General features: G+C 43.8%; 2 protein-coding genes across 5 annotated transcripts in view; both read right to left on the reverse strand.

Annotated features, from left to right (window-relative positions):
- Nucleotides 1-6,450, reverse strand: part of SNTB2 (syntrophin beta 2) — a 101,604-nt gene extending 95,154 nt beyond the window's left edge. The window contains exon 1 of the mRNA XM_079908563.1: nt 5,849-6,450. Within this exon, the coding sequence (XP_079764689.1) occupies nt 5,849-6,428 (580 nt within the window). The 5' untranslated portion in view covers nt 6,429-6,450. The remainder of the gene's footprint in view (nt 1-5,848) is intronic.
- A 6,443-nt stretch (nt 6,451-12,893) lies between these two features.
- UTP4 (UTP4 small subunit processome component) overlaps nt 12,894-16,482 on the reverse strand; it is a 35,827-nt gene continuing 32,238 nt past the window's right edge. For 3 of the 4 annotated variants that reach the window (XM_079907706.1, XM_079907705.1, XM_079907703.1), the window contains exon 17: nt 12,895-16,072. In XM_079907706.1, the coding sequence (XP_079763832.1) occupies nt 15,956-16,072 (117 nt within the window). In that variant the 3' untranslated portion in view covers nt 12,895-15,955. Of the gene's footprint in view, nt 16,073-16,482 lie in introns of all 4 variants that reach the window. The other variant, XM_079907704.1, reaches the window with a different exon arrangement.

Genomic DNA, 16,482 nt, shown 5'->3' on the forward strand with positions numbered 1-16,482 from the left:
ATCCCACATGCCACACTGAGAGCCCGCATGCCCAGACACTATAAATATCTTAGAGGAAAATATAGGGAGAACATTCTATGACATAAATCACAGCAAGATCCTTTTTGACCCACCTCCTAGAGTAATGGAAATAAAAACAAAAATAAATAAATGGGACCTGATGAAACTTAAAAGCTTTTGCACAGCAAAGGAAACTATAAACAAGACAAAAAGACAACTCTCAGAATGGGAGAAAATATTTGCAAACGAAGTAATTAAGAAAGGATTAATCTCCAAAATATACAAGCAGCTCATGCAGCTCAATATCAAAGAAACAAACAACCCAATCCAAAAGTGGGTGGAAGACCTAAACAGACATTTCTCCAGAGAAGATATACAGATTGCCAACAAACACATGAAAGGATGCTCAACATCACTAATCATTAGAGAAATGCAAATCAAAACCACGATGAGGTATCACCTCACACGGTCAGACTGGCCATCAACAAAAAGTCTACAAACAACAAGTGCTGTAGAGGGTGTGGAGAAAAGGGAACCCTCTTGCACTGTTGGTGGGAATGTAAATTGATACAGCCACTATGGAGAACAGTATGGAGGTTCCTTAAAAAACTAAAAATAGAACTACCATATGACCCAGCAATCCCATTACTGGGCATATACCCTGAGAAAACCATAATTCAAAGAGAGACATGTACCACAATGTTCACTGCAGCACTATTTACAATAGCCAGGTCATGGAAGCAACCTAAATGTCCATCGACAGATGAATGGATAAAGAAGATGTGGCACATATATACAATGGAATATATTACTCAGCCATAAAAAGAAAGGAAATTGAGTTATTTGTAGTGAGGTGGATGGACCTAGAGTCTGTCATACAGAATGAAGTAAGTCAGAAAGAGAAAAACAAATAACCATATACTAACACATATATATGGAATCTAAAAAAAAAAAAACAAAAGGTTCTGATGAACCTAGGGGCAGGACAGGAATAAAGACACAGACGTAGAGAATGGACATGAGGACACAGATTGGGGTGGGCAGGGGGGAGCTGGGACGAAGTGAGAGAGTAGCATTGACATATATACACTACCAAATGTAAAATAGATAGCTTGTGGGAAGCAGCTGCACAGCAGAGGGAGATCACCTCGGTACTTTGTGACCATCTAGAGAGGCAGGATAGGGAGGGTGGGAGGTAGATGCAAGAGGGAGGGGATATGGGGATACATGGATACATATAGCTGATTCACTTTGTTATACAGGAGGAACTAACAAAACATTGTAAAGCAATTATACTCCAATAATGACATTAAAAAAAAAAGAAAATGAGATCCAATAAAATATGTATACACATTAGAAAAAAAAAAGAGCCCGCATGCTGCAACTAAAAAGCTCCTGGGGCTTCCCTGGTGGCGCAGTGGTTGAGAGTCCGCCTGCCGATGCAGGGGACACGGGTTCGTGCCCTGGTCCGGGAAGATCCCACATGCTGCGGATTGGCTAGCCCGTGAGCCATGGCCGCTGAGCCTGCGCGTCCGGAGCCTGTGCTCCGCAACAGGAGAGGCCACAACAGTGAGAGGCCCGCGTACTGCAAAAAAAAAAAAAAAAAAAAAAAAAAAAAGATCCTGAATGCCACAGTGAAGATGTCACACGCAGCAACTTAAGAACTGGCACCGCCAAATAAATAAATTAAAACAACAACAACTTAAGCTGGACACGATGCTCTTTCCTAACCTCTTCTGGAACACTTTTTGATGTGTAGTCTAATTCAAATATAAATTCTAGAAGCTTTCTGGATAGACCCCATTTCCAGCACACAGGATACAGTAAATTCAACATACACTATGATAGAAGAGTAGTCACCCCTTCATGCTGAGAATCTGTGAATTTCAGCATATCTTAATATCAGTGCTAAGAGACGTTAGTCAAAACTACTAGCACACGTTTATTAGCAAGTTTTAAGGTTCTGAACAGCAAGTGTGAAGGAATAGGAAAAATCAGAGGGATGAAAAACTAAATGCAAAACTTAAGGATAAAAAAGTTGACCTATACAAGAGATGACAGGAAAACAAGATTAGAAAAAGGTGTTTGCATGCAAGTGCAAACTCATTCTTGAAGTGTTCACCTAAAACAACTTATTCTTACCATGTATGTCTTTTCAGGTAAAATGGAGCCTTGGATTTTAACAACTTGTTATCCTGGCTATTCTGAGAGTGCCTGTTAACTTACAGCATACCTTCATGACCTAGTCCTACCTTCCTCATTCAGACTTTGTTTTCATTATTGTTGTTTACTGCTGTATTCCCAGTCCCCAAAAAGGCTCCCAGCACATAAACTGTCAAATGAATAACAACCCTGTTAGGAGGTATTATTACTATGCTGGTTTTACAGATGAGGAAACTAAGGTGGAGCAAGGGTGAGTAACCTGCCTAGGGGTTACAAACCACTAGCCAGAAATATATCCAGGTCTAGCTGACCACAAAGTCCTCATTCGTCCTCTACCCTCACTGGGCAAAATGACTTCTTCCTGTCTCTCACTTGTGTCTTTACTGGTGGCAGCTTTCTCCTTAGGGGAAGGCTCAATTCAAACTTCAACTTTTCCATCAGCCTTTTCCTGGGCATCCTCAACCTCTGATGCCCACGACAGTCTTCCATAGATCTCTCCTCCCTCTGTGCTGCGCCCTCTCCAGAGTTCTACTCTCACATCGCTTTTAACCCTTTGCTGTACTATTTCTTAACTCTCTCTTATCTCAACTCCAAACTTCTTGAGGGCAGGAATCAGATACCATCTTCAAGCGCCTCTGGCACGTGGCAGAGTTGAATAAATGTTTCATGTATGAATGAATAATCCCTACAAATCCATGAGATAAAAAAAAAACCCTTAGCTCACTCAGTTCCCTAACCACAGGCAACCAGAGACTAGTTTTCCTTTGCTTGGGGGTGGTAAGGGCATGCCTGAAATTCCCTGCCCACACCACAAAAGAGCATCACTGTGCTAATGTTAAGGTAGTTTTTCAAGTTTTGAGACATCTAATGGAAGGACCATACAGTTCCAAAACTTTAAGGGCTAATCATAAAAGTCCATCTTTTAAAAGTAGGCTTTGGACTTCCTTGGTGGCGCAGTGGTTAAGAATCCGCCTGCCAAGGCAGGGGACACGGGTTCGAGCCCTGGTCGGGGAAGATCCCACATGCCACGGAGCAACTAAGCCCGTGCGCCACAACTACTGAGTTTGCGTTCTGGGCCCGTGAGCCACAACGACTGAGCCTGCGCTCTAGAGCCTGGGAGCCACAACTACTGAAGTCCGCACGCCTAGAGCTCGCGCTCCACAGTGAAGAGTAGCCCCCGCTTGCCACAACTGGAGAAAGCCTGTGCACAGCAACTAAGATCCAACGCAGCCAAAAAAAAAAAAAAAAAAAAAAAAAGTAGCCTACCTGGGACGTGGCGCAGTAGTTAAGAATCTGCCTGCCAATGCAGGGGACACATGTTCGAGCCCCAGTCCGGGAAGATCCCACATGCCACGGAGCAACTAAGCCCGTGTGCCACAACTACTGAGCCTGTGCTTTAGAGCCCGCAAGCCACAACTACTGAAGCCCGAGCGCCTAGATCCCGTGCTCCCCAACAAGAGAAGCCACCGCAATGAGAAGCCCGTGCACAGCAATGAAGAGTAGCCCCCCCCACTTGTTGCAACAAGAGAAAGCCCACGCGCAGCAATGAAGACCCAATGCAGCCATAAATAAATAAATAATTTTTTTTTTTTTTTTTAAGTGGGCTTCCTGGATGGGACACTAGCTCTCAATTTTACATGTTTGGTTCAATTAAATCACTGTTTTCAGTGATTTTACATATTCTAAGCAATTTTATTTTTATATCTCTTGGCTTGAAAGTTCAATTTCATACCTTCCCCCACACATAAGAACAAAAACTACTTGTCTTTTACAAAATGGGAAAATAAAATAGAACCTGTGTGTTAGGTAAATAGGCATTCAATAAATGTTATGCTGCCATTTGTAAACCCTCCTTCTAAAAGCACATGTGGCCTATTTTAGTCTAATGAATATTGGGAAGCATTTACTAGATGATTTTCACTTAATTGGTATGAATACCAGGTTCAAATTATATCTAAACAAAAACTGGATTTTTTTAAAAATATGGGGTAAAGAGTTGAAATGTCTGCCCACCACCACTGAGCACCACATAAATAGTACTACATTCAATATTCTGGCTCTAAGAATTTACAACCGAATTCTTAGCTAGCCTAATTTCAAAGTACACATTTATGGTAACAATTTTTTTACACACATACCACCCAGGCCATGATCTATAATTTTACTCCTTTTATTAGCACTAATTTCTGAGCAATGTCTAGCCCCACCTAAGTGAGATATAAATGAGACTTATAAATAGGATATTATAAAGGTGGGACACTGGAATTTCACAACTGGAGCACATTAAAATATTTACTTGCAAACTAACATTTTCCCAAACATTTACCAGCAGATTTAGAAAAAAGTGACAATCACTTTGCCAAGCTGGACTTCTGGCCTCTCAGTTTGATGATCGGCCTCTTCCTACCTCCACTCCCCACCCCTTCCCTTCTCTTCTTCCTCTGCTAGGAATACCCTCCTGACTCATCTCTGCCTATGTCCATCACTTCCTTGGAGACCTGGCTCAAGATTCAGCTCCTTGAAAAATTCCTCGCTGACCAATACAATTTCCACTAACTACTTCCTAACTTTGCATTCCCTTGGCATTTATATAGTTTGCACTCCGTAATCTATTAATTGTAAGTTGTTTTGCACTTTTCTATCCTTTCCCCAACTAGACACCAAATAGACACATCATCTTTTATATTCTGTTCTATATAGCCAGCAATAAATGCTTCTTGAATGACTGAAATCATCAGTGAAAGAAGGCCGATTGCTCAAAAATTTCTGAATATTACCTCCAACATGTATGAGTCCTTCAAGTAGATGAGATTTAATTTTGAGATTTAGTAAATCATAAATTTAGTAAATCCATAAATTCATCACAAATGACCCAAGTAACAGATCACATGCATACTTAAAGAATAATCCTAGCTATTCAAACATAACTTGAGGTTTAACATTTCAGGCTTCTAATAAGCTTAAAGCCTTGAGGCCTGTGAATGGTAGGAAGCTGGCACGAGTCTCCTGCAAAAGGGGCAAAACTCTAGTTGGCAGTAAATGTTCAAACACGTGAGAGTCCACTGTTAAACAAGGCTCATTAACCACACAAACTTGCTGTTTCAGCTTTCTGGCTTCAATGACGTGCTATGATCTCCTTTGGTAATTGTTGAGAGCCAATGATGGGTTAAATTCCCATAAATTAACCAGCGTTTTGGTGGTTTGCCCAAGCATACCGCTGGCACCGGTGTGGACGAATTTGTTTTTTTTTTTCTAACAGACCCGCCTGCCCTGGGGAGCCAGAGGTGAGCGAAGAAAGCGCCAACCCGGCACTTCTCAGGAGGCAAACGGAGACCTCCAGAGCTTCGTTCCGTCCCCCTCTAGTTCTTAGTGTCAGCTTATCGTGCATAGGCGGGGCTTCCAGCAAGGCTGCTTCTTACTAAATCTCAACCGAGTCTTCCTTGGGGACTGCAAGCCACACTTCGGCGGCTGCCCAACTTTTCCTGTAGGGAGCATCAGTTTTTCCATCCTCAAAGCTCCAGCAGACGGGGTTTGGGGAGAGCCGGGCTACCAGTAGAGAGGAAGGTGAGGACCCAGGGGGCGGGGGAGAGGGAAGGGTCTGGCCCAGCAAAGCGGGTAGGGTGGCAGAAACAAAGTGAGCGCCGGTCAGCCCAGGACCGCCCGCCCGCCCGCCGGCCCCGCTCACCCTCCAGCAGCACCTCCTTGCCCGCGCGCTTCAGCGCCTGCACGGCCTGGTCGTGGGTGGCCTGGCGCAGGTCGGTGCCGTTCACCGACAGGATGGCGTCTCCCAGCCGCAGCGCCCGGCTCTGGTCGGCCGCCAGTCCCGGGAAGATCTTGGAGATGAGAATCGGCATCCGGTTCTCGCGGCCGCCCTTGATGCTGATGCCCAGGCCGCCCGCCTCCTGCTTCACCACCCGCACCCGGCGCACGGGCGGTGACGCGCCCGCCTCGCCCGCCGGGCCCCGCAGCGGCGCGGGTGGGCTCGGGGGGCCCAGGCCGCGGCTCGGGCTCCCAGGCAGTGAGTCGCCCGCGCTGCCGCCGTTCGGGAGGCCGTTGAAGGCGGCCGCCGCGGGCCCGAGAGCGGGTTCAGGCTCAGCCGCCGCGGCGTCGCCCGTCAGGCTCAGGCTCTCCCCGCTCAGCTCGGCCACCACTCGGACCCAGCGCTCCCTCAGGAGCAGCTCCACCAGCCCCGCTTTGGTGGCCCGCGTCCACACCGCCATGGCCGGCCCCGCTCCCGCCGCCGCAGTCGCCGCAGCCACCCTCATTCCAGTCAGGCAGCCTCGGCGCTTCCCCCTTCCCGCCCGAGGGGGCGGGCCCGCCGACCCCCCCCGCCGCCACCGAGGCGATTCATTATTCATTAGGGGCCACGCCCACCTTCCGGAGGGGCGGGGAGAGGCCGGCTGAGCCGCTTCCGGGAGGTTAAGGAGTTGACCGCAGGCCAGTGGGTTACAGTTTACCGGACGTGGGCAGCTCTAGCGAAGTGGGGCTTGGACTCACCTTCTTCCTCGTACGCCTCCGATCTCCCCACCCCCAACTCCTGACCTCTACTGTGCAATTCACCAGAGCTGCCTGGGCACGGAAAGCAAAATCAGCTTCGAGAGGCACTTTGCAATCCTGCAAGACCGAGTTGCATGTTCACGTGCATTGACTGGTTCGTTATGTATTTACAGGATGCTCCGCAGTGTGCTCCCTTTGAGGCCTGGAGAGGAGCTGGATAAAACGTGCCACAGCTCAGAGCTGGCGGTCTAGTGGGGGAGGAAAATGGAGAACCAACCAACCTGATGTGATATTATGTGGTTAAGTGACATGTAGAAAACACCCTGGGAGCAGAGTAGAAGAAACATTTAGTTGGGCCTGGGGACAGCTTCACAGAGGTGACAGTGGAAGCTCAACAGTCCACCTAGGCAATAGGTCCAGAGGCATGAATCCAAGCATTTGTCACTCTGCTTTGTAATCCCGTTTACTTGCCAGTAATGCCAGAGGAGACCATATCTTCTTTAGCCCTGCTGCCACAATAGGTAGGCCTCAAAGATATTTGTCAAATGAGTTACTCAGGAAGATGCCAGAATTCCAATGTGAACAGAGTACAGGGTCAGTGGAGATGGCAGAATATGAGTGTAAAAAGCCTCATATAACCAAATACTGGAGTGTTTGGACTTGAATTTGTAGATCTGACTTTCTCACCCTGGAGGCCTTGGCCTTATGTTGGAGCAAGTGCATATGAGCCTCCCCAGAAACTGCACACTGCAGGGCCTGCAGCAGCTTTTATACAAAGACATGGGTGATACAATCCACCTGGTTCTTCCAGTTTCATGGGCTTGAAGAGCTGAGGAAACTGAGGCCCAGAAAGCCAAAGACTCTGGCTGGAAGCCTCAGTGGAGAAACAGAGACAACTCAAGTCTCCCATCCTCCTGGTCCAGGGCTTTTAAAAACAAACAAACAAAAAAAACATACCCCAGACCTCAAAGATGAGGGTCCAGAAATCACGCTGCTGAGAGAGATCTCAAAAACGTGAAGTCAATGAGCCCTCTTTCCTTTTTTTTTTTGGAAAGAAAAGCAAAATCCCCATATTTTCATTTGTGTATGTGTGTGGGGGGGAATGCCAGCAGAGGTAGAAAGTACCGGTTCCTGTAAAAGGGGCTATATACCTGCTTGCTCATGAAGTACATGTTGAAGCTTGTAAGCCATGTCCATGCACCACTCTGAATGCACATTCATGTGTGGGCGGAAACTTTCAAAGAGCCTCCTATACCAGGAGTTAAAACAATAAAAATAGAGACTGGAAATCACCCAGAGCCCAAATGAAGAAAGAATTCAAAATGAGAAAAGTATCTTACCCAAAAAAATCATTACAGCAGAATCCTCTTTGCAATTAGCGGAGCAGAATTTTCCAAGCTGCAAGTGTCAGCAGAAGCTCAACCCTCCAGCCCTCTCCTAAATCAATTGCAGTTAGGCCAGATCGCTGTTCCGGCAGGTCCCAATGTGCTGAAGTGCACCTGCAGTCACAGACATTTCTGGCTTTGCTCCAGCTGAGGCGCGAACCCCCAGATGCCTGAGTTATGTGAAATTTCTGCTTATTAGAGAGCACCTGGCAGCTGACTCCTTAGAGTATGAGCACAATTTTGAAACTTTTACATACGTAATTTCCCAGAGGTTGGGCACTTGAGGACACCTTTATTAGCAAAAGGGAAGTGCTGGAAATTCTTTCCAAAAGTGTCAAGACCTTTTGATCAGTAGAATTGAAGGAAGTCAGCGATCTTCCAAATAAATAGTGAGGACACTTACATAAGGTAGTAATTTAATCCCGGGAAGAGGAAAGGTAATAGAGATTGATATTGGGATTACTTAGGGGTATTTACTTTAAAAATTATTTTCAAATATATCCATAAAAGTTTTCCAAACTATTGAGCTGTTCTGACAAGGTCTTGCATCAGAACCTAATTTTCCACATTCTCTTTCATCACTACAGATTGGCCAGATTCATCCAGTCAGTGTCTCCCAATGATGCCTTGCACATACCTGCCAGAGTCCATCCTTCCAAACACTTCCTGCCCCTTTCAACCACTTTCCCACCGAGCAAGATCTCATCCCAGTTGTCCCTGGCTGCCCAATTTGCTGGGATTTTTTCTTTGAACAATTTTATTCTACGCCTTGCTTGTTCGTCCAAGTAGATTATAAAATACAGGAAGGCAGGAACCACCCATTGACTTCTTTTTGTTCCCCACTCTTCCAAAAATACTGCCTTGCAGAGAAGGAAATCATTAAACATGTGATTGATTGAAATTCAGTGCCTCCTGCGCTGTAGTCATTTCAAATAATCCCTCTGAAGGTTACTGGTTCCTTGCAGAATGAAAATTACCATCTAGGAAATCTCAAGTAGTCAGTGGAAATCTACTTACTGTGGATAATGAAATCTGAAATAAAAAGGGTACACATCTGTTCCCATGGTTTCTTAGGGATGGCGAGACAAGCTTAGATAATTCTTTGAACAGGCATGTTACTTTATCTACCTCTAAAAAAGGGAATGGCTGAGGTAATTCCCAATCACCTTCCATTCCTGTCACCTATCAGTAGGTATTCTCCTCTGCTCAAGCTGTTGTTTTCTCAGGACAAGGCAGGCATCATTGCTACTTCAAAATGAGGTGGTTGGATTAGCTCTCTCAGTTCCATGATTTCCTACAATTCTATTACTCAGGCTCTGATTCTATACTCTCTCAAAAGCCAGTGGTCTTTTTTTTTCTTCTCACTCATAGTAGACATATAATATAGCATGGTAATTAAAAGCACAAGGTTCAAATTGTAGTTTGGCCACTTACTAGTTATATTACAATGGTCAAGGGCCTGAGGTCATGGGCCTCAGTCTCTTCTTCAGAAAACTTCAGACACCTTCTACCTCGAAGTGTGGTTGTAAGGGTTGACTGGGGTGATGTCTGCAAAGTGCTTAGCAACACTGTACCTGATGCACTGTAAGAGTTCCATAAAAAGTACCACTGCTGTTATATTATTACCTGTTGACCTTTAGCAGCAGCAACAGTAAAACCTTTGGTTGAAACTCTCTAGCTGAGAGTCTATACTTTATCATAAAGGAGTCTGCCATACTACTATTTGACTCCAGGCTTAAAGGGCAAATGGCCAAATTAATTTCGGTGACAAACAGATCTTGTGTAAAGCTACACTTTGGCTGAAAGGGAGTACATATTGCCAAAAGTCCGTCAAAGGAAAGAATTAGTGGATCTGGGGCTGCTTCCAAGGTTTGAGTGTTGTGTAATTTCATAAGGAAAGAGGGCCCCAGGCAAAATTGCAGCCCTTAGCAAGCCTGAAGGTCATACCACAAATGTGGCCAGATGCCAGAGGAACAAAAGAGCTGCTCAATTACTACTAAAGAAGAGGCCAAAGGGAGAAACAAACTTGTAAGATAACCAATCCAACATCCAACTCTGAAAAAGTACCCATGCATTCTCTTCCCCCATTAGAGGACAGTGAGATCAATTTTCCCTTTCGACAGTACTACTTTGCCTTCCAGGAGAAATATCCTAAAACGTATTTTTCTCCCCAGCACTAACATGAAGTGAAAGAGGAAAAGGTGCATATATCCTTTAGCTGATGCAAGCGCATTTTAAAATTCATCCTGCCAAGATAAATCACTATCCATCTGAAACCCACAAAAATGGATTAACTATCTCAATGCGTTATAACTATGAAAACCCACATCTGCTAACCACATTCCTAATGAGAAGCAGCTGGTGACAGTTTTGTTGCTCTGTGACTTTCTTTTTAGGAAAATATTAACAAGGATGTAACAAGAAGAAGGTTAGTTTCATTGAATTCACTTAGTTATGGAAAATCACTGGTGTTTTTTATTGACAGTCATGGAAATTACATAATTTCCCATGAAATTCAAATAAGGTCCAAAAATAAAAATCCACTTTCCTCCCATACCAGTTCTAACAGAATTTCCAGTGCCTCACAATAACACTTGTAGTCTTCTAGTCAGTGTAAACTCTCAGTCTTCATATACCATTGAACACCCAGATTGTGTTTATTGATGCCTGTGGCATTTCCAGGCCTTCGTCTCACATCTTTAAATTCCTCCTGATAAGTTAATGCAAACAGCCAACTGGGGAGGGATCACGGACCCCTTTGGGAATCAGCTGCCTGCTATGGACCCACCTCAGACAAATGCACATTTGTGTAAAACTCAGCATTCAAACTTGGGGGCTCACAAAGCTCCTGAAGCCCTTCCACAGACTCTGTTATGGGCTGAATTGTGTCCCCTCAAAATATACAGGTTGAAGTCCAGACCCACAGTACCTCAGAATGTGACTGTGTTTTGAGATAGGGTCTTTAAAGAGGTAATTAAATTAAAATGAGGTCATTAAGGTGGGCCCTAATCCAATATAACTGTTGGCACAGAGATTAGGACACAGACACACACATAGGGAAGACCATGTGAAGACTCAGGGAGAAAAGGGCCATCTACAAGCCAAGGAAGGGGGCGTTAGAAGAAACTGACCCTGCTAATGCCTTGATCTCAGACTTCTAGCCTCCAGAATTGTGAGAAAATAAACTTCTGTTGTTTAAGCTACCCAGTCTGTGATACTGTTATGGCAGCCCTAGCAAACTAACACAAACCGCCAAGTCCAGAACCTACACAACAGCCTTTTTTTTGCCTCCCTAACTTCCAGTCTCTTCTGTCCCTTACTTACACTTACTTACACTTAAATGGGCATTTTTACTGGGCCATTCCTTTGAATCTGAGTGGTTCATAACTATATCTTCTACTGAGTGATAATTCTTAACCACAGTCTTCAAGGCCCACTCCTACCTGGCCTTATTTCTCACTATACATTGACTTAAGGGCTCTTTATCTAAATCTATTTATGTAATCTAGTTAGCTTTCCTCTGTGGAAACCACTCTACACTTACCTTTCCTAGGAACCTCCCTTGATTCTTAGTCACCCTCCCAGGTGCACCCAGTACTACGGCCTGCCCTTCAGCCTCATTTTCCTCCACTTCGGATCTGTGCTATGTTTCAGACATATGGAACTACTGGTGAACCCTTGGAGAGGCTATGCTCTCGCTTCAGACCTTTGCACTGAGAATGCTGCAGGAAGGCCTCTTTTCTTCTCCTTTCCACGTTGCTAATTACTACCCAATTCTCAAGGACTATCTCCTACCTTCAACCCACAGGATAGGTGCCCTTCTCTGTGCTCATCTCTAATGTTGATCAGCTTGTTTCTCTCCCCGACTAGACTGTGAAGTTCTTGAGGGCTGAGATCATCTTAGCAGGCACTCAATAAATGTATGTTAAGTGAGTATTAAGTTCTAAAAACAAAGGACTGACACAAAGCTAAGCCTCAATATCTAGATTTGGGTACTTCCCTGGTGGCTTAGTGGATAAGATTACAAGCTTCCAATGCAGGGGGCCCAAGTTCGATCCCTGGTCACAGAACTAGATCCCACATGCATGCCACAACTAAGAGTTCACATGCCACGACTAAGGAGCTGGTGAGCTGCAACTAAGGAGCCGGGGAGCCGCAAATAAGACCTGGCACAATCAAATAAATAAATAAATATTTTTAAAAAAATCTAGATCTGTGCTGTCCACTAAGAAATCCACTAGCCACATATGACTATTTAAATTAAAATTAAAAAACATTTTTTTTTTTGGCTGTGCCACACAGCTTATGGGATTTCAGTTCCCCAACCAGGGATTGAAACCGGGCCCTTGGCAGTGTGAACACAGAGTCCTAACCACTGGACCACCAGGGAATTCCCAGATTAAAATTAAATAAAATTTAGGGCTTCCCTAGTGGCGAAGTAGTTAAGAATCCGCCTGCCAGTGTAGGGGACACGGGTTCGAGCCCTGGTCCGGGAAGATCCCACATGCCGTGAAGCAACTAAACCCGTGCGCCCCAACTACTGAGCCTGCACTCTGGAGCCCGCGAGCCACAACTACTGCAGCCCGTGCGCCTAGAGCCCGTGCTCCACAAGAGAAGCCACTGCAATGAGAAGCCCATGCACCGCAACAAAAAGCTGCCCCCACTCGCCACAACTAGAGAAAGCCCACGTGCAGCAACAAAGACCCAACACAGCCAAATCTAAATTAATTAAAAAAAATAAAATTTAAAATTCAGTTCCTTTGTCACACTAGCCACATTTCAAGTGCTCAAGAGCCACAAGTGTCTATTGTACAGCACAGATACAGAACATTTCCACCACCATAGAGAATTTATTGGACAGTACTGATCTACATCATAAAATGCTTTGAGATATGAAAGAAAAAGATAACACATTAGGAGAAAAAGAAGAGGTCATGCATATGTAATTTACACAGTTAGCCAAATAGCCAAAACACATAAAAAAGTGAGCAATCTCATTAGTAAACAGGGAAATGCAAAGTAAAATATAATTTTTCACCCATTAGATGGGCTAAAACTAGACTATCACTACAATGGCAAAGTATAAGGAAATGAGTGCTTTCAAACCCTGCTGATGGACATACAGCCAACTCCAAAGGACAACTAAAAGTGAAAGAAAATGAACACAGTATGAGTTAGCAATTCCACTCCCAGGAATTAACCATAGAGAAATACCCCCATGTGAGCACTAGCAGATAACACACTAGGTTGTTCATTACAACACTCTATATGGTTTACACATAAGACCGTCCACAGAACTCACCCTTAGAGTTAAATCGGGTGCTCATCCAGAGCAAGAAATGCTTAAACATCTTCTCTGCAGCCTGTGGAATGGAAAATCTTTTGCATACCATGCCTGCTAATCATATTTACTGGGTCCCTACAGCCAAGAGACCGTGGGGGAATAATTGTAAGAATGCCACCTGGGCTTTCTAATGAACCATTGTGTGACAATGGGAAATATCCCTTTCTTCTCCTCTTGGTCTCCATTTCCATGAGTATAAAAATGAGGCCAGGTGGGGGGGGGTAAAAAAAAAAATGAGGCCAAGAGCCACACAGTTTTCTTTCAGAAACCTTTGTGCCTCCCTCCCCCACTCCCACCCCCAACAACCTGAACAGCTCCTCTTTTATCTGCATCATATGTTTCCGTTCAGAACAAAGTTCCGTTTGAAGAAAGTTTCAATGCTTAAAAAAAAAAAGCTTTAAAACCCTCCAAACTAGACGATCTCTAACTTTCTTCCAATATTCCAAGATTTTAGTTTCTCTCAGTCTAATTTGCTGTAATCTCCATGGTAAAGGTTGCATTATCCATTCAAAGATCCAATTACTAGCTACTATATGAGAAAAGTGAATTTTTAAAGCATTTGAGTCAGGTTAGCAAAAATGACCTTTCTCAAGTTGGTCTCAGATCAAAATTTTTCTGTAAAACTCGAGTATGAGCAGCAGTCTGCAAAATGCCTGAAAAAGAAACATAACGCGCCTAGGTTACACAAATCCCTAAAGTAAAATCACTCTAAAACACATGCACCGAAGTGTCCTCTTACTTATACTACTTTGCCTTCCCTTCCCCCAGTTTCTCTAACTTGCCCCAATCAGTTTCTATTTCATTTGTATTCAAAGTTCTCTACTTAGGAAGAATTTTAAGGCCCAAAGCTTTTACTTCCCATACCATTTATGGAAGTCCAAATCACTGGCTGGAAATGTTGCAAAGGAATGCTTTCTACTTTCAGACAGTTTTACTTCTTCACTCAGATGATCTGTGAGCCCTCTCCGTCAGAATTACACCCAACACAATCCACAAGGTTTCAGAGTATGTTTAAAGTTACGTAAATCAAGTCTTAAACTAGATTCCAGTTAATAAAGAGTCTCTGAATTTATAGCTCTACAGTCAGGGAAAAGCAAGTGAGTTAATATTTAAGGCATCCTAGCCTCCCTCTGGTCATATTCACTGTAGATCAGTGACTTGAACTTTGGTTTCAATCACACAAAAGAAGACCTAAAACATTTCTTAGAAAGGGCAGGATCTTCCAGTCCAGTCTATTTCTAATAGACTATTACTATTTGTAATAGTGCAGTCTAATGCAGACTGGGAGAATATGTCTCACTAAGAAAATTTATTCAAGCAAGAGGAAAGGTATTTTACACAAATGACCTAAAAAGTTGCAGCTATTTGTTTAAATTACTCTTATCACTGTAAAAAACATAAACAGGTGGGGTAGAGAAGTGGCAACCATTATAAAACTTGCTGTCTCTCTTAGCAAACCTGAAATAGGCTGTCCTTTATATTATAAATTATTGGGCTCTGTTTCTCTCTCTTATCACCTCTGTTAATTCTCCTCCTACACACCTACTTTAAATTCTCACATTTTTTTTCCATTTCCAAACTGGAGGGTGGGGTTCATCTCAGCAAAAATGTTTCTCATCAGCAATTTACCCATGATGTCATCAGAACCCTTATATTTCTGTCTATTCTACAGCCCTTCACCCCCCAAAACAAACAAAAAACCGCACATACTGGGTTTCCACAGGCATGCAACAGAATACATCCACTGAGATGGGAAAGAAATCTATCTGCTTAGTTCAGGTTAACTTAGTTCTTCACTTTCTAATTTAAAAGATCACATTAAAACTAGTCAGTTGATAACACCCACAGGAATAACAATGTCAAAGCAAGCAGAAGAGAACAGAAATGGTGAAATATATAGCAGGCTGTCTGGTCCCCACCTCCACTCCCACTCCATGAGAAAATGCCCAATATTTCCTTAACCTTTAGAACTGGCATAGAACATAAAAAGATGGTTACTGGGGCTGATATCCCAAAACCTGAGTTTTCCTTTCAAATAAAATTAATAGCTCTACCAAAGGCCAAGGGCATCTACTTTTCAGATGGAGCACTACAGTTAATATTGTTTCTTGAAACATAAGGCTGATTATCGCTGTCAGTAGTTAGGCTATCTTGAATAAGCAAGCATAGTTTCCCTGTCCTCAAAGGCAACTTGAGGCAAGTCCCCATGCCTTTGCACTAGCTGCAGGCTGGAGGCTGGCAGACAATGAAGGTCATCAGCTCTCTGAAGCCTCAAGCATGTGTTAGGGGATAGGAGGTAACTATTGCCTTTTTCCCCTGAGAGTGTGGTCTAAAGAACAAACAGGACCTAAACAAGTTGGATGACTTTGTAGCTAATTGGAACACTATCTCAACTACAATACCTTGGAGTTTCTGTTCGGTTTCAGTCAGTGAAGGGAAATTCCTGTCCAGCATTTTAGAAAATAACATTCATAATGACTAGTCCTAAAGAATAACTTTGTTTTATTGTCATGATTTGTGAAAACAGGTTAGACAGTTCAAGAAAGGACACAGACAGTGCCCTGTTTTAGGTCCCAAATTTCTTCTTTTTGATGGGTGGTGGCAGCTGAGCGATGATGTCATCCAGAGGCCGTTCTACCGCCACTAGTGTTCTTTCATCCAAAAGATCCATGAAGAGCAGAGGCTGTAGAGAGATGGTAATGATTCCACCAGGAGTTAGGTTCTGGGGCTAGTCCTGAATCCACTAACTAGGGCTAAAATGTTAGCCTCGTTCAAGCTGGAGGGGTGTAGATCTCTGACAATCCTTCCTGCCACAGGACTTAAAAGACTGAAAAAGTTGGGAGCTTTTATAACTGAATTCCGTCATTTAAGATTTCAGCAAGATTTTTTATGTTTCTCTGTATGGAAAATCTGCGATTATCAAATTTCTTAGGAATCAATGTTAACAGAGGGCTCTGGAGCCTAAATTCTTGACAAATGGCAAGTTACAAATACATCAAGAAGTTAATCATACTTGAATCATTTACAACACCCCTCCACTTAAAAAAATTCTGCAGACCCCCAAGAAAATGTTCCAGGGTGCCCAAGGAACTC

Source organism: Stenella coeruleoalba (assembly GCF_951394435.1).
Source record: "Stenella coeruleoalba genome assembly, chromosome: 20".
NCBI classification, from domain to species: Eukaryota; Metazoa; Chordata; class Mammalia; order Artiodactyla; family Delphinidae; genus Stenella; species Stenella coeruleoalba.